Below are 20743 nucleotides of genomic sequence, written 5' to 3' on the forward strand. Positions count from 1 at the left end.
TACATTTTTCTGACGTGACATGAGAAAGTTAAAAAAAAAAAAAAAGGCTCTGGGTGAAGTTTCCTGCAATAACAGGCAGAAATTCCTATTACCTCCAGATCTCTTTGTGCATTCTTGGTGTAATCCATGAATTCATCACATCGCTCATAACTCTTGTACTCCTTGTCTCCCAGGACTTTGTAAAAAAGGCTCCGTCACTTCTCCTACTGTGTTTACATCTGTTCAATACAGCTCATCTGTTGGCAATAAGTTGCTTTCAGTTTGGCTAACATAAATGTCTGCCAACCAAAGCAGCGTGAACTCTGCAGGCACAAAGCCTCCTTTGCCTCAGCTCTGCTGCAAGGGCCCTTGCTGAGATGGTTGTGTTACGGTCTGAGCCTCGTGGAGGTACTTGAGCCCATAGCAAAGCCATATGGACATGCTGTTGTCCCGTCTGTCCCAGGGTCTGAGTGTTATTTGATTAGGAGCCATGTCAGGATTGGGTTATGTTTTCACCCTTGCCCGTCACTTCTGTGCCGCAGCCCAAGATGCTGCTTCTAGAACAATCCGTGAGGACTCGGCCCTTCATCTTCCATAATAGGGGCTATCAGAAGTACCCTTTCAGACACAGCCCACTCCATCCACAGCCATCCCATCTCCCTCTGGTCCTCATAACATAAGGCTTCACATCATAGTGCCCTGGGGGAGGAAGGGAGTTTCTCCGTCCAGTCCCCCTACCAAGCGGTCAGTGGAAGAAGCCTACCTCTGGTGGAGCCTCGGTACCCATGAGTGTGCACACCCTCCTGAGCCTCCGCTGCTGTTTCTCCATTCCTCCTGAACAGGTATATCTCTGTGCTGAGACCCATGACCATATGATGTGGTGCCCATGCTAGAAAGGACTGGATTTGGGCAGTTTCTACCAGCCCCAAGAAAACTGTGTCTCAACTTCTCTTTCCCTTCAAAAGCATGGAATAACTTTCGCATCAATTTTTAGGGAACGTGTTAAACCACGCTGGGGTTTTTTCACCCGCCCATGGCCGATGCTCTAGCCTTACCCAGCCTATGGCAGTTTGGATTACAGCAGGGGACAGCAGTCCTGAATTGAATTTAAATATCTTTTGATAGAAAGGGACAATAGATTTTACTATCATTTATCCTAGTTTCTAGCTGGTATAGACATATTGTCATGCACAAGGTCAGATCTTGGATCTTCACTCACTTTGTCTTTGTCCAGGCAAAATTTTTCCTAAGCAAAAAGAAGCTGGCAATTTCCAGATCTCAGTGAGTCTAGAGCATCTTTAATGTACGTTTTAATACTTACTGAGAAGGATTATATTTTGCAGGGAAGAATTCACCTGAATTTGCAGTGTTTCCTCAGTGCAGAGGCTCATGGACCAAAGAGAGGACCGAGCATTTAATGCAGCTCTTTATCTTCTGCTGAACTCTCCAGATGCCTTTCAGAGAAGCAGAGCCCCATGCTGGGTGCGCAGGGTCCAGGTGTTGGCCAGACAATCAGTCCCTCTCTTTGCCTGTGTTTTCTGCTTTGCATGTTCTGTCGACACGTTGCCAGACACGGAACAGATCCATCTTACAGTTTGGGGATCTTCATGCTGAACACTGGGGTCTGATCCAGGATTTATCTCACTTGTGCCGATAGTGTTGAGCCAAATGCTGAAAGAGTTTGTGTTGGTTAGTTCAGTCCATGCTTCTGCAAGCGGCCTCATCACTCCAGACAACAGGAATCCCTAAAGCAAGATATCCTTGGAGATTAGTCTCTGGAAAGAAGGGGGTTTTTTTCAAGCTCTCACAGTGCAAACACTGTAGCATACGGTACATCCTTGACACTTAACTTGGCGTCTGTATCACAACCACAGGAGCTCGGATCTCTGTGCAACCCACTACAAACAGAAGTGGAGCTCTTTCTGCAGCACTCACCTCCTCCTCACACTCTGGTGTCCACTGCATACATTTTGGCAGTAGCTGTTTGAGAGGATGGCAAATGCACGTTTGTTACGATTGTCCCAGCTGAGGAATAGCCTTTCCTCAAGGAGTAAGCAGAGTGGAGTCTTCCAGAGCTGGTCTCTGTGAGGCACAGGGAAAGAAATAGGGTCTGCTAATGAGTGCTTGGTGACTCTCAGCTGCAAAGCCTCAAAATGCAGAGAAAGCAGCACTCCAAGATATGACATAATATTACACCTCAGCTCCCACCTCACCACCTTGATGTGCTTTCTAGAGCTGCTGAAATAACACTATTCCCATTTCACAGCTGAAGATATTGCTACTGGGGATGAGCAACCATCCTGAAGAATGTCCCTGAAGGACTTTCCCCACCCGGTGTGCCTGCAGCAGGCCCCGAGCCGTGGCTCTATCTCTGAACTGTGTTTCAACCCTGCCTTTCAGTTCCTCACCTCTGAACAGATACATGCAGCAGGTGAGCAGGGACCCCGATAAGAAACAGCCGAGTGACCCCGCCATGCCGAGCCAGCACGACCAGCCAAACTTGTACTGGATGCCCAGAAACACGTTGTGGAAGACCAGAGAGGAGCGCTCCACGTAGACATCAACGGCGTACCACACCGAGCCGGTAATGCCTGGGAGACCTGCAGGACAGGAGGGAGGTGCCACAACGAGCTCCCAGATGGACCACAAGGAGATCACCAATATAAAATCTGGAGCTATAGTCTTCTCTCTGCTGGGTCAGACTTTAGGATGGACAGGTTTTGGCCCCTGTTCTGTCTCAGCCCGGTCACTTTGGCAGATTCCCCCTGGTTCCTACTGATCTTGGCTGGATCAGGCCAGTACAGGCAGAGGCTGTACCTCACACCTTGGCACTCACAGACACCATCAGCATCAGTTGGCAGCACTCAGGTTTCTGCATTAAAAGGTAGAAACCTCCTCCATTCTCAGCTCATTTATCAACTTATTGTAAAGTTACTTCAGGAATTTAATTTTCTGATCTGTTTTGACTTTCAGAACTTTGACAGCATTTTTCAGACAAACTTTGGGAGGATGTTTAAAAGAACCTCTCAAAGTGCTTTACATGTGCCCCCGGAACCAGAGCTTATGCTGAAGCAGAGGTAGATGCTTGATATTGGCATAAAGTCAAATGAAATTACTTGGTACCTAGTTGGCAGTCCATTTATTTTTGCATTTAAAATTCTCCCACTGGCTGTAACAGCAAAGCACCTCAGTCAATTAGGGATTTATCACCTAGGAGGGACAGATGTGTTACTATCCTTTTATTAGAGATTGGCTGCAGAGATTTCAGCCTAAATGACTTGCCCAAGGTCACACGATCTGTGGCAGAGCCAGGAACCGAACCAGGGTGCCGGGGCATTTCTAGTCCTTCAGCAATTAGGTGTCTTTGCATTATCAACAACACTTGACTTCTTCACAGTAAAAGAGCAGTGAATGGAAGTCAGTCAATTCTGAACCAAGTTGATGTATTTGAGAAGTCACCTGGTCAATACAATAAATGAAAGCAGAAAAACCCAACCATATTCTGTTAGGGGCAGGCAGTGAAGAGTGGAAGTTATATTGCACAAATAAAGCAAATAAGGATCCTTCCCCCATGTTTGCCCTCAAGAAAATCACCAGCTCCTCTCCCCAGAATAATAGAAGGCTTTAAGGCTTCCCCCTTTTACTGAAGGTTGTCCTGCAGAATGGGGGCACGGCAGGAGAATACCTGCAATGAGCAACATAACTCCAGACACCAGGCAGATGCGCAGCTTGATGAGCGGCTCATCAGGAAGGAATTTCACGCAGTCCAGTCCCAGGACGAGGAAGAGAAATCCAAATCCTGCCAGGATATCTGCTGTGATCATCATGGCTCGGGTCAGCACCAGCTTCACTGCAGGACAAAAGCAGACTGTTCTAGTGCAGAAAGAATGGAAGTGTGGGAGGGTAATGGGATCAGATCCCGCGGGAACTTTTTTTTCTGTGGTGAAGTTCTCTCCACCTTCCCCTGGGAGTAATATCTCACTGAGAAAAGAAATATGGCTGTAATATGTATGTACACCAAATTATCTGTCTCTGAGTAGAAAATGCTCTTTTTCTCTACACTCAAGGGTCCCCACCACTTGTAGACACATCTTTGACTCTGACATACCGGGGTGCTCGGCGAAGATGGAGTCGTACTCATCACAAGTTTGGATCCCGTCAAAAACGTTTGTGACACATTCCCACCACAGGCCACGGCATTTTGTACTTACCTGTAGGTTGAGAAGAGAAAGAGGACTGTAAGTTAATACATCCACCAACAGAGCGGATGGTCAGCTGGGCCCTTCAACAGAAATCCTGGTCCAGTTGTGTCGATGGCAAACCAGAGTTGTTTAGCTTGAAGAAGAAAAAAAGCAGGATGGAGGAAAAGGACAAAGTTTTCTGCGTCTCTGCTAATGGTTTTAAATTAAAGCAAAAGAAATTCAGACTGGACATTAGGGAAAAAAACCTTCCTATTGGTAAGGATAAAAATTATGAAGGAAATTTCTGGGAGGAGCTGGGGGGTGGCTGACGGGAGAGATGTAAGAGCAGATTTGATAACTCCTTGCCAAATGCTTGTCTAGGCTGAGCTGGGCAGGGCTATGAACCAGACGACCTGAGACTTTGCTGTCCGTGCTCCCCTCACACCATCCCCCTGCCGAGAAGGAGCAGCTCAGGGGGGACCATGGCAGGCGCTGCACCAGCAGCCGGGCACCTGCACTGGGAGGTGGCCGCGGCATGGTAGAGGAGTGCTTCGCTGCAAATCGGAGGTGTGGACGTGAGCCCCTCTCCAGGCACATCTCCGTAAACACCGGCTGGAAAATGAGAGGCAGCTGGAGCTGATCCTGGCCCTGGGGCTCCCCGGTGTGCTGCCAGCTATGGGACCACGCGTGCCCGAGCCACACTCATCACTGAGACATCCAGACTCGGGCAGACGTTGCAGTAGCATCATGGCTCATCGTCTCCATCGTCCTGAAGCCGTAGATACCATTCCCAGCCCAGCCTTCCATAAAGCGCTTTAATATGGGAGGTATTTTCATTACCAATGCAAATACGGCAACAAGCACCTCTAAAACATTCCTGGAATTGCTCATACAAGGAGCGGAGTTAATGCCGGTGCAGCTGCCGCCCGCCGCAGCTAATGGAAGGAGAAACTCTCCCCGGGAATGGGTTTCATGCAGGGGAAAGGGACCAGGCTTGCTTGGATGACGCAACAAATTCATTTTTCTTGCACTGTGTAAATCACAAAGCAGATAATAACATATCTCGGCCACTTAATAAAGTCTCATTCAGGATATATTGAAGTCCGTAGCCAATTGCAGTATTTTCTCCACAATACAATGTCCCAGCCAAGCTGTACATCTTCTCTGCAACACTGCACTGTGGATAAAAGGTGAGTAAAAATGACTCACTACTTCAGACAAAAAAAAAGATACTATTTATGTTGAATGAAAATAAGCTACACATTTTTTTCATTAAGATGAAAACTACTTACAATTTCTGAGAATTTAACGGAAGGTTTAATGAAAAATATCACAAAAAAATGAGCAGCAATGCCGGAAAAAAAATGTTTTCATTGATTTTGTGTTTTTCAAGTGAACAGTGTCATGTAGAACAATTTGACCTGTTTATATCAGATGTAAGTTTTTACCGTGGCCCTCTTAAGCCAGCTGCAGCTCCTCTTCTGTCTTAACTCACCACCATTATAGCTGTGCTTGAAATTAGCATATTTTTTATTAAATTATATTTGGTTCCACTTGTATTTATATCATTTCATGTTCCTCCCAAACCACCATAGGCTTATTCATACTACTCTGTATTCAGTTAATACCCTCAGTTACTTCCTCACTTGCACACATAAGTGTTGTTTTTTAAATCTTACAAGCAGCATCTTCATCTCATTGTTTATAAAGAGACTAAGAGGATTCCAGGCTTTGTCAGCCTCCTAGCAAAACAGAGGTCTTAAGGTACAACAGTCGTGATCATGGTCTAGCTTGTGAAACAACACCCTTCCCAGACTCGAAAAATCTTGGAAAATGTTTTGTGTTTCTTGGGATATTTCAGTTGTCACCTCCTCCTGCTAGCGCTGAACACGGGCAGAAGCAGGGATAAATGTCTCATTGCCTGGTGCAGGAGGGGTGGGAACAGACATCGGAAGAGGCGACCTGTGGCTGGCCTGAGCCACCGCTGAGCTATTCTGATTTCTGTTATCTGCTTCTTAACCTCCTTGGCCATCCCTTGCTCCCCTCTGCTTTGTGCATCGTTTGTCCTTCTGCTCCCAAACCACCTTGGGCATCATCTGCCCTTGCGCAGGCAGCACAGACCCTCAGGCACACGGGAACTCGCTGCTGTAGATGGGAGAGGGGTCAGGGCTGGCTGGGGCGTCATGTGGGGACATGGATTTCTCCATCCCATGGCCGGACTCATGCACCCTGTTGGTAGCCCTAGTTCCCCATCGCTTCTTTCCCCCCATAGCAAATCTGGTCCAGCTTCCCTGGGCCCAGCCGAGGACTCCCCGAGAAGCTAAGCATCACGACCAAATTCTTCATCTGCCACTTCGATTACAAAACACATTGCCACGACCTGCTTTCCCTAACACAGGTATGCATGTGAAACATGAACTGCATAATGACTGTAATATATATAATTATATCCTATGCATGATGTATAATTAATAGTAAAATAATTCTAATACAAAAAAATGACAGAACAAGCACATACTTCCCCTTCTGGGGAAAGCGCAGAAGACAAACATGTGAGCGACGACAGTCACAGTGTTTTACCGCACAATAAAAAGGTGCCAACGTACAATAATTACAAGCCCAGCACGAGAGTAAAACAGGCAGCGTTTAACAGTAGTGGTAATTTTTTTAATCTGCCTGCAACAGGGAGGGGCTGTGCACACAATACAGTACGTGTTGGGAAGCAGATGGTGGGTTTTTTCCTGCTCAAACCACTGCAAAAATTGACCCAGGCTTGTCTTGATGCTCACCCGGAGTGCACCAGCTTAAGCCCCTTTCTGTGTTGCCGTAACCCACTGGTTTCTGAAGGGGAGGCGAGGGGCTGTGAGGGCAGAGCGCTGGCAGGGCCCTGGCTGCTCCCTGGCCTCTTCTCCTGGGCTGCTCCTCTCCGGCAGGACCACAGGGAGGGCTTCATCCTCCCCAGCTGCTGGGGCCAGGGTCAAAGCCAGGTGACTTTCTATGCTGGAGGATCGGAGTTCCTTTCTCCTGAAGTCAAAGTTGCTTGAATTAACCTTTTTCCAGCGGAAAACAGGAGTCACAGTGGACTCCCCACTTTTCTGGCCGTGGATGATTTACCTGCATTCTCCTGTTTAGAGAGGCAGTGAGTCATTAGAGCCATTAAGGAGATCAGTGGTCAGGTATTAAGGCTGGGGGCACTTTTCTCCATTATTTAGTATTCACACTCAGAGCAGGAATGTGAGAGCAGTGGCTGCTAATAACCAAACTGGGTGTTAATGGAGCGCTCCAGGACAGCCCAGCGCAGGTGCCTTTGTGCCAAGAAGACAAGGTTACACAGCCTCAGGGGAACGGACTGGATCTTTCCTGGCTTCACTCTGCTCAGGAGTTGGGTTTCGCTCTTCTGTTTTTTCCCCCAATCTGGGATCCGTTTGGCTTTTCGGAGCGTGCTGATATCTTCAGCAGACTACAGCCAATTCACATCTTCCTGAAATAAATCTAAAATAGCTCCTAAATTAAGATGATAAATGAAGAGGGATATCCCAGCCAGCTTCAGGGGGTGCACGCTGTTTTCCCTGCAGAGGCTCACCGAGCAGACACGCCGAGCAGACACGCTGACCGTCTACAACCAGCTTCCAGGGTGGGACTGGCAGTCCAAATGTCAGGAGTTCTTGTGGCATAGAGAAAAAAGGTATTTTCCTTGTAATCAGTTTTATCCTTCTTTCCTCAGACAATTCATCACGTGATGTGATGCAGCTAAAGGTTGCATTGCAATCACTGAGTGCAGAGGAGATTTTCTCGTTTCCTATGCTGGATAACAGATGGGAAGTTTCCTCTTGGTATACTCAGCCAAACTCCCTGTCTTGGAAGGTGTTTCACCTTCACCACATAAAGTATCCAGTTTGCCAGAGAGCAGATTCCCACACTGTGGACCTGCAGCCCTTAAATGTACAGAAAGTGCTGGCTGCTCTGGGAAGAAAAATACCAACTTGCAGTAATGAGTGCTGGAGAAACAGTGATGGTTTGGGGTCTGGAGTCTCTGGGGCACACCGTGCATGTAAGCGGCATTCTGCTCCCTTGTTTGCAAAGTCCTTTTGCCAATACCTGTCTCTAACATGAGAGTGCTACTGTCCGCACAAGTTCAAGAAGATTATTTTTGAGTGCTGGATCTGACGCCAGTCCCCATGCTCCCCAGAAATTTCTGCTCGCCCTATAGCTCAACGGCTGTTAAGAAAAAGACTTGAAGAGCACAGGTGTACATGCTGGACTTTTCCATCAAGAAGTCTGACCTACAGAACTAGAAACATCTCCAAAATATCCATGCAGGCTGGAGCTGCAGGATAACTGTACTCAAGTTCATACACATTTAAACCTAGAGCCTGTAGACCTTTCCTGAATTTACCAAGTGAGGGCAGATCATAAAGTCTGGCAGAGAGAATTACACAAAAGAGAAGGAATTACCACTTTTCCGCTGCTCTTGCCGGACTCATTAATTTCATTTTCATCCACTTTCATCCAGCACAACAGGAAAAACGTACATGAGAGCGGAGCAATGACACCAGAACCAAACTCTCTCTAGGACACTTTTGTTTTGGTGATCAGGCTCTCCTCACCCCGGTCTTACCTCCAGGGAATCATCAGCGTTCACCATCCAGCAGTCCGTCCAGGTAGATGCTATCAAAAACCCAGTAGAGAAAAAAGCAAAAAAACAGCCCGCATACTGGAGGAAAAACCTCATGTCAGCAGGTGATCAGTGCATCTGGGGTGGGGGGAGAAAAACACTGCCCAGCCCTTGTTCTTGCCGCTGGGGTAGAGGCAGAGCTTCAGTGTCTCAGGTCACTGCCACCCTCTTCCAGTGGCCACGAACAGCGGGAGCTTTTCACTTCTACAGATGCCATCCATTAGTGATGGCCACAGGAGCAACGGTCACCTGCAATGGGGACGGGAGGAGGGCAAGAGCGCCCGTGGGAGCTGCGGCAGCCAATCCGCCCACCCCGTTAGAGTTCTTGTCATGCCTGGCTGAAGAGAAACAGGGCTGTGCAGAAGTGGCATGCAGGTAACTGGAGTCCTGGACTTGCCAGGAAAATGGGTATCATTGCAGGGTTCGGCAAAGTAGGGGAAAAAAAAAAAAATCAAAACTTCTTCTTTGTGGGCGGGAGTTTTGAGCACTACTGAGGGACACACAGAAGAGCTCTCATGTGCACACACATTTATTCCACTACATTGGTTCATGCCTTAGCAGTGAGCAACTAGAAAGTGTCTTGGTGTAGACCCCAGGCCCTTTGGTTACCCTGTTGGTCTCTGACGCAGTGATGATCTAGTTCAATGCAGGAATGTCACTAGAAAGGGAAGGGAAATGGCAGCAGTCATGGGCCTTCAGAGCCAACACCGACAACCATCCCAGCTCAGATGTGGAGCTCTAATTTCTGCATTTAAGCAAAACCTAGACACTTCTCATGCCCTGGACTTCAATTTGTTCATGGTCTGAATCCAGGTCCCATGTGGGAATCTCGAACTTTTCAAGCCAGTGCCAGATTGGGGGACTTTGCTTGGTTGGATTTTGCCTACTCGCTTGCTGCCCTTGCAACCTTCCTGTTTTCCTGCAGGTCTCCCTGGGTGAGCAGGGCTGACGCAGGCTGCCAGGGACAGAAGGACAGGGCCTCTGTAAAGGGGCTTCTCACTCAACCCCTCCTCTCTCACAGCGCTGAGAAACCCAGCAGGGCTCCAGGGTACCTTCCAGGAAAACCAAGGGGGAGCGGGACTGAAAATTCCTCCCATCCCAATAGTACAAATGCACAGAAACCATCACATCCTCAGTGATCTTTATTTTTGAAAAGAGAAGCCATAAAAGACTGGAGACTTGCCTTTACTGGGCACGTCTTCAACACAGGGCTGAGGAGCAGATTCTGGCTCTGCTCTCAGCTCCGCTGACAATCTGCTTGCCCGAACTGGTGGTGTCTGTCATCTCAGCTGTCGCCTCCAGATGGAGCCAATCGGTACTTTTACAGAATTGCTCAAAGCTTGCTTTCCCTTCCCGGCGATTTCACTCCAAATACAATAGCAATAAGAAGTTTATAATTCTCACAATATATAGCCCGTATAATCCCTATCATAACCTCACGAGGCAGTTTTACTGTCAGAGCTAACAGTCTTTTGCCTTGATCCCAGGATCACTCTGTTCCTCAGAGGTCACGCCGTAGAAGAGGTCCTCGGCACCTGCTTTGGGAGACACTAGGTAGAGAACAAAAGTCCCAGATCAAAAAGCCAGGGTATGCAGGACTCTGCTCATTTAGCTTTTCTGCTCTGTTTTCTAATTCCATTTTTAGAAGATGACAGTTGAGGAACTTTTCTTCTTCCTTTCTGCCAGATGTATGTCTCCTGATATGTTTATGTGGGTACAATGCTTTTGGCTGAGTTTTCTAGTATCCCAGTGGCCATCCACAGGGACGTGGCACTGGCCATACAGGTCCCACAAAGGATAATGACTTTCATTAGCCACATATATATAGATTGCATTGATGTGACACACGTACTGACAATATGCATCATCTTCCTATACTTGTCTTGCACTGTATTAACCAACCTGTGGCTGCACCAGTTTTCAAAACAAGGTATCCTAGCCAGTTGTTATTACTAGTAACTCAGAAAAAGCGGCGTGGTGAGCTCAGAAAAGGCCTGGAAAATCTGAGAGTGCCTTCCCACAAACAGAATTAAGAACAGTTTGACAGTAGCAGGGCCTGGATTAGCCGGGAAACATAGTATAGCCATATGGATCGCCCTGCCTTCTCATTCTGTCCTGCACTCAATCACAAGCCTCCTTCAGAGAGGATAAGCCCAGCTGGGGAGAAGGGGGCCATTTTTCCTCATCTGGTGCATGGTGAAAGTGTGCCCAATACAAGCGTGACGGAGGTGGAAAGCAAAAAACTCCCAGGGGAACAGCAGGACCACTGCAATAGCCAGAATGGTGTTTCTAAGCTTTTGTAGTGGGCACGTCATACTCTGCTCTTCCAGCTTAGCACATCAGATGTCCATGCATGCCAGCCCAAGGAGCAAAATCCACTAAGGGACGAAAGCAGCATGTTGAGGTGCCAGTGCCGCCTGTGCTTCGCTCCATCTCTCCATAGCTGTCATGGAAGTCCTGACAAAGCCTTGTTTATTTTCCACATGCCCAGCAATTTGTGTTGCTGTCCCAAGTCCATCCGCCTCCTTGTGTTCACCCTCCCTGCAGGGAAGGGCAGGAGAATGACCCTTCCTAGAGCAGGATGCCGGTACTTCCCTGGCCGTGAGTCACGGGGGGATGGGAAGTGGCTTCACACTAGCCATTTGCATCTAGCTCAGGGCTCACGAGTGTCCTGGCCTTGGTGGCAGAGCAGGTCAGGATCCTCCAGTTTTCCCTGGTGTAAGATGGCTCCAGAGCGTGCAACACAATGAAGATGGTTTGTGATTTTCACCTGACGGACAGGCCAATCCAATATCTGGTCCTTCATTGGGCCCATGTCTCCAAACAGTCCCATAGTAACTGCTGGAGTTATTAGAAAGAATACAATATTCTTATTCAGTAGAAACTGGCAAGATACATATTTAATAGTCTTTATTTAAAACAAGTCAGCAGCTTCGTGAAGCAAAGTCTGTAGCAGTTTCTCATCATACTCTGCCTTCCTAGCTTAGCATGACAGATGTCCCCTCAGCTTCGGAAAACAGCTCTCCCAAAATAATCTCCCGAGATGTATAGCCTAAAACCTGGCTGACATGACTCAGTGTAGCTTTCAAATGGATTTGTAGGCTGTACTATATATGCTTACTGTCTCTTATTCTCTTGGCTGACCTAACGTTTATAGTACTTTGACACCAACAAAAGCATTAGGGTATCCTACACTTAATTATCAGAGCTGGGCCTTGTAGGGCTCTTCAACTGCACAGTATCAATGCAGCATAACTTTGCTGAGGTAACAGCCTTATCACCTCGTCTACACACACTCCTAGCTAAGAGATGAACACACTGAGGGTCGATTGTTCTTATTACTCATTAACACAAGGTGGTCTGGGCTCTCCTTTAAAGGCAAGCCATCATATTATGGAGTGACAGAAAGTACTGCCACTTTTGGGAGGATCATAGCTGCTTTTCACCTGTCTACCTACGAAACCATTCTTGCAGCAACAGCCCAATGAGGTCGCAGTCCTGTGAGCAGGAAAGGGTTGTGTCCTCCCTTTACTTCCGCAGTGTCTAATACATAGTGTAGCAGAGGGCCCTGAGCAAGAGGGAAGTGGTGATGCTGCACATTAATGCATGAAATATGGATGTAACTGCAAGCAAGCAAGCAGTCAGTGGTGCGACTGTTGTGTTCAGGGCCGGGGGCTTGTCCAATGGGCACGGCTCGGGAGCCAGAGGTGATGGAGAGTTTTGGGAAGGGTTTCCCAAAGAGCTCTTCTGCTACTGTGGAAGACTCCGTGGGCTTATCTGCCCAACCCTCCCCACTCCTCCTTCCTCGTTGTACCGCCTCCATTTTCCTGCTCATATACCACCACCCATGGCCTCTAAGTGTCTTCATCTCCAGATCAATGCTCCTTGGACATGAGATGTGTACACACATGAATTACAAGGCAGTGTGTGTACCACTCCAGCCATGCCCATACAGTCCAAAACCCTAGGATTTAGCTTGGAGTTAGCTTGGTAACCCCAAGGAAAACAGTAAGACTTCGGAGCAACCTGTGACTTTGCAAGCAGGCAACATATAGGATTAAAAGAAAATAGGAAAGCAAAGGTGTTTTCTAGTAGATAGGAGCTTCAAGGATTGGTAAATAAAAACCCTGTGTGTGTGTGTGTATGCTATACACACAAGTATGATGCTTGCATACTTTGCTCCTTTAAAACAGTTTTTACAATCACTCCAATGCAATAAATAATAAGGTAAGCATTTCAAGACAGTCTTTTCAGGCTCTCAAAGTACCCTGCAACCTCTCTTCAGTACAATAAATTTTGTTTTACGGCTGCCTATGAAATCTCACACTTGAGAAACACATAATCTCAACGATGTATCACTAACCCCATTTTACAGCTGGGAAAACCGAGGCTCTGAGTAAGTGCCTTAGATCAAGAGTGAGGAGTCACAGCCCCGCTCCTCCTTAACACCGTGGCGCGCAGTTAAGATCCTTATCGGTGAAAACATGCGTGACAACTCACTCGGGTTCCCTGAAAGCAGCCACCGAGAACACACAGTGCCGTCGCTGCATACCAGCTTCACGCAGGCGTGTATAGGCAGAGGAGCTGGGCAGTGGATTAGACACACCTTTTCTCGGCATGTCAGTAGTTCCAATGAATAGCCCTCGTCCCCAGGCAGCCCCAGGGCTGTTTGATGCCCTGCCACGTCCCGCCGGCGTCATCCTCATCCAAGCGTGTGTTTCCCCAGCGTGAGCCTGAACTTTCCCGTGCCCTGATGAAAAGGTGATAAAACGCCCGTGAAGCACAAGGTCTGCGCCACTAATAGCAACCGCGCAGGAAGGGAAGGGAGAGCGGGGCGAATATTTATCCCTTTCCACAGTACCAGAGAAAAGCAAAGGAAGAAAGGTCCCGTGGTGGAAAGGGTTTGCATTGTGTCTGTGCTCTGGCAGCTGCTTCTCAGAAACGGCGGCTCACCTCAGCCGAAGTGAGAGGGGCCGTCGTACGGGCGCTTCACCCTGCAGCCTCTCCTGGCTGAAATCCAGCCCCTCTTGTGACTCACTTCACAAGAAACATCCGCTTCAGACCTCTGTGCCCCTCGCTCCTATTCACCAACCTTCTTATCGGAGAGTGATGAAAGACCCTCTAGGCGACCCATCGAGGGGGGATAAAAGGAAAGCAACGGGTCAGAAAAGCCCAGTTTGGTAACAGGATGTTTGATCTGCTATAAAAAGGCAGGGAGGGAAAGAGCTGAGGCTCAGAGAAAACTGTTGCTGCTGTGATTCACAGCCCAGGAGCACGGGAGAGTTTTGGGACCTGGTGCGGTGAGCGTGGGTCAGGTTTGAGTACAGGATCTGCGAGGTGTTTCCCTGCAGAGCTCTGGGGCTGCAGCTCTCTTAAAATCAGTGTCTGCCCACCTGCCCGTCACCGGTGCCTCACCAAACTCTCACTGTCCCCTTCTGTTTAATACCCGGCATCCAAGCTGCACATTGAACCCTGCCCGGAGCTGACACAGTGACCCCCAGGTCTGCCCCCCACCGAGATGCTGGACCCACGGGCAGGACTCTGTGCACAGCCGGGCTCCGGCAAGGGAGAGAAGCCAACGGCAAACACCCTGAAGATTCCCACCAGGCCACCCCCTGGCTCCAGCCCCATGTCTGCACGGGAAGGGGACGGGGCAGGGATGCCTCTGCCCCTGAGCGAAGTAGTGTGAGCAGAGCCCCTCATGGTTCACATGCACCCTGTCAGTCTCTGCCCTGGAGGACAAAACCATGGAGGAAGAGGAGGGAAGAAGGGGAAGGACAACCTAATCCTTGATGGAAACTCCCTGAGGAATGGGGAGACATGGGCAGGGCTGCAGTCCCAGCCCTGGGACAGGAGACACCAGTGGGTGACTCCAGCCTTTGGAGCTCATCTCATTTATATAGGGAGTGTCTTCAGAGGTCTCCTCTCTCCTGCCCTGTCCTCTCCCTCACATTAGAGTCTCTCTAGGAGAGGAAAGCACGGCATGTCCTTTCCCTCTTTCTCCTATTCCTTCCCTTTTCTGCCTCAGTGGTCATGGTTCACGTAGGGCTCTGTTTCCCTTTCTGTTCTTTATGGAGATGTGTTGTTCCTCATCCAAGCTCTCCCCGTGGAGACCATCCCTCCGCCTGCTTCTGCCTTAGGCTTCATTCGCGCCACTTTTGTCAACAACACAGGGTGTGGGCTCACCCAAGTGCTCCCAAATCACCCAGCAGCCAAGCCTCTGTGTACAGCAGGATAAGGAAGAGTTTTCATGAGCAGAAAAGAGAGACAGAGCTGTGAGAGGAACACCTCCAGCCTCTGGTCTCCAGGCAGATAACTGGGGTTTTAAACTCCCTCTAGGCATTGAAATAATGACTTTGGGTTGCCAATGTGCTCTCTCGGTCCTAACAATAAAGGGTGTGTTAGAAAGTCCAGGGGAGAAGCTCCTTCCCTCCTCCTCTGCCTTGCACACACGTGCATGCACAAGCTCTGCTTCCAGCGCTGATGGATTTTGCACTTAGCAAAGGATTTTCAAGAGTTTCATTCCCACATAGACACTAGAATAACTGACCACATTTAAAGACTCCTTTAAATGTTTGACCCTGCTGCCCACTGGAAAATCCAGCCATGTATGTCACAGTCGCAGCTACTGAGTGCTTCAGAAATACCTGCCTCTGTTTTCAGTGTCTTAAAGGGGACTGAAGCATATTGAATATCAGTACTTATAAATTCCGTCCTACTGTTCCTCTCACTTTCCAGAGACAGCTACTTGTTGGGGGATGGCTGTACAGGTTAGCATATCCACGAGGATGCTGAGCAATTGTTCACTGGTTCTGACGTCTCATAAGATTTTATACGGCACAGTAATCTGTGTATCTTGAATTGCTCCAATATCCAAGTAAACTCCAAAAAGGTTAGGTCAAATAGATCCCCAGGTGAATTCCTAGCAATATGTGCAAGGGACTGAGTTCAGCAGCCCCAAGAGAGACCTGAAACCTCATCTTATAGACTTTATATTGACCCTGAACAGACTGATCTACAAATCTTGCAGCAGTCTGTGGTAGAGCCTTTCTAGGAGGGACCCTAGATCACTTTATCTTCCCAGGACCTATTATCTGACATGTCATAAGGGCTGAGGAAATGGATAGAGGTTGTGATCAAGGCACAAAAAAGTGAGACATAGCCATATCCTGGGATGGGAATCTTTGAGCAATCTCTAAAATGCTGACTATGGCTTGGGCTTTTCCTTGACATGAAGGCTGCCCCAAAACCAGACCCACAGGTACTTGAACTTGATGGCTTATTTCCTCATTGGGTGAGCAACATAAGTGGTGGTAACTCTGGCTTCATGGCGGTAACTCTGTCTTCAGTATTGACTTAACAGCAGTTCCTGCGGAGGACTTCAGATCTAGTCATCAGGCATCCTCTCTTCTTCCTCCTTCTGTCTGTTTGTTATATCATTCCAATGCTCCCTCCTTCCTTCATCTGATTTCAGGAAGAACCACCTGATGTTATTCCAAAGAAGAACATTTTTCAGTGGTGATCCTGAAGGTGATCAGATTCTTCACTTGCCAATCTCAGGAAAAACATTCCATAACTAGGCCATCAAGCTCATACCTGAGCACAGACACCCCCCATCACTGAGTCCCTGGTGGAGATGTGGTGAGATATGGGTTCAAATATGATCCTTGCTATAACTGGTCCCTAGAAGACTAGGACCAAGACCTTGCAGGCATCAGAAACACAGCGAGAAGAAACAGGATGACTGGCTGCCAAGGGTTAGATCTTCACAGAGCTCATTTCCTGGAGAAGCTGAAAGATGTTTTCCTAATTGCACTTAGAAAACTCTTCCATGGATGGCACCAGGGATGAATTTTATCTTGTCAGGACTGCAGTGCACATCTCTCATGGCTCAGGCACTGAGCATGAAATTCACACACACGTGGATCTGCCTCCCTCCCCCTCTCAGTCAGGCCCAGGTCTCACTTATTCTCATTGCTCCCCTGCTCCTGCCCTGGGACTCCAACACCAGAAGCTGCTGTGCTCCATCTGGCCCTACTGCGTTACAATGAGGACAGTGGCCACACTTTGTGGTTGGTCCTTCCAACAAGGCACGCTCTCCACCTGCCACTTCACAGTTGAGCCTCTTCCCTAGATTCCCCACCACATCTGTCCCATCATCTGACACCATGATTAGTATCATACATTTTGAGAAAGACAAATGATATAGAGCTACCTTCTATTTGACAGCATGCAGAAGTAAGTTTAATAACGCGCTGCTTTTCCCACCGTTACTTCCCTAGTACTGTGAAGCTCATTGTTTCCATTAATTTGATTGTGTCTGACTTTTGTTTACTATCTGGCTTCTGGTACAGAATGTCCAGTGAAAGAACAATCCTAAAATAGGAAAATAGAAAGCAAAATAAATCCTACCGTATGGGTCAAATCCCTTGGCCTCCATGGGATGGGTTTCGGGCCATGGAATCTCTATCAGAGCTTCCAGTATCACTTTGGTAAACAACACATGAGCGGCCAAATGCAGGACCACCTTTATTTCTCAGCAGCTTGCTGCCTCGCACAGACAAGCCCAGCGATCTGCGAGCTGTGGGTAATGACACACAAGGTGCAGCTTTATACATGCCAAAACCACTTGTTTAAAGACGGGAATGATTTCAGTGTTTTGCGGCATTCTGAGGGACAGTCTTAGGCCATGTGGGTTTGCTGATTCAGGAGAGGAGAAAAAACAAAGGCAACAGGTAAAAACCGATAAGCCGGGGAGGAGACGAGATCCCTTCCAGAGCCCTCACCAGAGGGCGGTTTGGAGGAGAAGCCAGGAGTTCAGGCAGCCTCCAGCCCCATGCAACTTCAGTGTGTTACATATAAGCATATTTTAACAGGAGCCAGATGAAATCCATCATGTGAAGAGTAGGGTGAAACTGCTCCCAAAACCACAACTTTTTTACAGCCAGTGAGGAAACACAAATGTTTGAATGACTGCAAGAAAAGGGTTGATTATTAGCTTGGTTTATCTCCAGCAGATTAGGAATTCCAGGTCATGTCTACTGACCAAACACAGAGAGGTTTCTGGCCCCCAACATTTGAGAAGGAATAATTCACACAGCCCATTTTAAATCTAATTTTCACAATATAATCCCTCTGTGTAGTCAGTATCAAATAAGTCCAGTCAGTCCCTCTAACTGATGCTGCCTCCATCAACCACAAATTTTAATTTCAAAAAGGAAATCTGAGCTTTCCTCCTGGAAATGGAGGTTTCAGCTTGGGTATGCAGGGAAAAAACTCTGGTTTTGGTGCTATTCACTATCCTGTTGCCTTTTAGGCAATAAGAGTCATTTGGAGGACGTCTTCTCCAACAACCTTTTTTAAAACTTTGTACCGAATGGACAAAACTTTGTCCTGCACTATGAGCAGCTGATGAAGGGTTAAGGTTTCTTTGTGCTGCTGTGCTCTGCAGCCCTGCAAGCTGTGATCTTTGGCTGCTTCAGCTGCTACCATGGTCAAACACAACGTCTGCCCCTCACTGCAGACTGGGTTGGACACAATCCTGACTAATCCCAGGGAAGATTTGCAGCCGTCTTAGATCCTCCTGACATCTGGGCAAAGACATCTGGGCGCTGCCTGAAAAACAGCGCTTGGAGCTAAGGTTCAGCAGGGTTGTTTCTCCTGGATGGATGGGGGAGTAAATGGGAGAGAGAGAAGAAAAAACAGCCTGTGGATAAAAAGCAAAGTCATTTTAAAGTTTTTCGAGACAATGTAAACCAGAGCTAAATGCAGGTGGTCCCACCAGTTTGACCTTTTTCCCCAGAACCGTGGGGACATCAAATGAAACGGCAAGTCATAGGGTTCAATAGAAAGTAGATGTTGTACTTTCCCGTGAAACGCAGAGTAAACCTGCAAAAACTCCTTGCTGCAGGATGCTGCAGGTGCCAGAAGTTTCAAAAAACAACCAACCAAATTCATGGAGGAAAAATCAAGTGAGCAAATTTAAAAGTACTGGCACCGGTTCAGGATATATTCGGACATGGATCAGAGTGGGCTGTAACACATTTTGGGGTAGTGTCGCTATGTGCTTATGTTATTCCCTGGCTCTACAACTGGCTGCCACCAGAAACAGCTGGCTGGGTTGATGTTGTCTGGCCATTCCCATTTTCTGGTGCAGATGTGGTGCTTGTGTTTTCTCTCTGAAACCAGGATCATGCGGCTGTGCCTGCTCTGCGCACCTGCCCATACTGATAAAAACATATAATCAGAATGAGATAATTCTCCCTAAGACATTAGTTTTAGCTCAAGGATGAATTCGGGGCAGCCTGGGCCCCTTAGCTCAAGGATGAATTCGGGCCAGCTTTAGGGAACACCAGGGCAGAGGATCATACGCGACCCTGTGCTTTCCAAACACAGTGAGACCTTGCCCGAGAAACACCTGAGAGAAGAGGAAACCAGGCTGCTCACCTGCAAGTCCTGGCAAGTGTTAAAGCTTGTTTTTGCCAGAAAAGGAAACAGGTATCGTTTACTACCCACAGAGCACAACTCTCTGCTGAGTAGGGGGGTGAGGCTGCCGGTCTGACTAACAACACCCAAAGGAGTGACGTGACCAAGGTGTTAAGCATTTGCTCAGTGCAGCAAGGACTGTTGCACATGAGGACAATCTCTATGAACAATTAGAGGAGTCTGTCTCCCTGCAGACTAAAACATCCCAGTTTGATGTCAGTAGCTGCCTACAGACATGCCTCTTCTCACTTGATCTTGCTTTTGTAATGGGCAAAAAACGAAGACTCACGTGTTTACTTAAGAACAGGCCAGTCACTAAGGACTGTCAGTACTGGAGCACCTTTAGCCTAGACAATACAAGGGAGATTGCAACATTTTGGATAAACCCAGGTCTTTCAGCCGAGATAAATGACCTGAAGGAATGGTATTTCCCCAAAAGTCAGGTAGAAAAAATAGGTGAAAATAGAGTGAAAACTCTTTGTGACTTCCAGTGAAAAAAAAAATCTCAGGCAGAGGAGGAAAGGCTGTGATTATTGAGTAAAAAGAGGATTTATTTTGACTGTTGAACCAGTGCAGAAAATCATCTAAAGAAAAGAAATAAGAGTCTCAAAGAAAAGAAATAACGTCTCAAAGAAAGGAAGGAAGTCCAGAAGAGGAGACTGTGCTCTTAGGGATGCTGCAAATTCCAGAGCACTGAGAACACCGATGAGTGGTGAAGGGGAAAAGCAGAGTTTCAGTGTTTATCTTGCTCTGTAAATTCCTCGTGATGTCCACAGAAAGAGTTGCTGGGTTTTGAAATCTTTCGTGAAACATGAGTAGAAGTATCAACTTCAAACTGTCCCTGGAAAGCAAAGTATAAATTGGGTGTTCACGAAGGTGGGACTCTGTGCACAAGGTGTTTATACGGGTTGTCAGGGGTGTTCAATGGTCACAGAGACACGAGCGACTTGACTCCAAGCTCTCACTTCCTCAAAGCAAGATGCACGCATTGAACTTGTGCCTAGAAAGTGTGCACAAAGGCACAGGGAAGAGCCTGTGCTGCAGCCTACGTGGACCGTGGGAGGTCCAAGGGGACATGAGCGTATCTGAGCATTGCCCTTCATCGTCTTTGTCTGACCCAAGGCCACTCTGTCATGCATTCACCCAGTAACACTGCCCAGTACGGCACCCATCAGGGACAGAGGAGCAATGGGACAGCTATACAGCCCCTCAGGAGCACAGCACCCATCTCCAGGCAGCTGTAGACTGTAGTCCCACAGCATCCCTCACAGAATAAGGCTGTCTTCAGTCTAAACTCCGTGGCCTTCTGGAAGGGGAAGAAACTGAGGACACATGGTGTCCTACTGTATGTCCAAGCAGTCAGATTCACACTACTGATGGATTTGGCACAAATTGGCTCAAAGGTGCCACCAGGACACACACT

General features: G+C 47.9%; 1 protein-coding gene across 1 annotated transcript; it reads right to left on the reverse strand.

Moving 5' to 3' along the window:
• Nucleotides 1–1921: 1921 nt before the first annotated feature.
• On the reverse strand, nucleotides 1922–8892 carry CLDN16 (claudin 16). Its single transcript, XM_074592978.1, has 5 exons — nucleotides 8779–8892; nucleotides 4088–4190; nucleotides 3665–3829; nucleotides 2388–2579; nucleotides 1922–2061 (listed from the first exon to the last, which is right to left on the reverse strand). The coding sequence occupies exons 1-5, from the start codon at nucleotides 8890–8892 to the stop codon at nucleotides 1922–1924; spliced, it is 714 nt and encodes a 237-aa protein (XP_074449079.1).
• Between the last annotated feature and the right edge of the window lie 11851 nt (nucleotides 8893–20743).

Source organism: Larus michahellis, chromosome 6 (assembly GCF_964199755.1).
Source record: "Larus michahellis chromosome 6, bLarMic1.1, whole genome shotgun sequence".
Lineage (NCBI taxonomy): Eukaryota > Metazoa > Chordata > Aves > Charadriiformes > Laridae > Larus > Larus michahellis.

Bases quoted from the DNA above. Each gene is read 5' to 3' on its own strand.
- CLDN16 (XM_074592978.1), bottom strand. From the start codon at position 8,892: ATGAGGTTTTTCCTCCAGTATGCGGGCTGTTTTTTTGCTTTTTTCTCT. The intron at 4,191-8,778 runs GTAAGACCGGGG...CTCAACCTACAG, and splicing joins ACGCTGATGATTCCCTGGAG to GTAAGTACAAAATGCCGTGG. The intron at 3,830-4,087 runs GTATGTCAGAGT...TTTGTCCTGCAG, and splicing joins CATCTTCGCCGAGCACCCCG to TGAAGCTGGTGCTGACCCGA.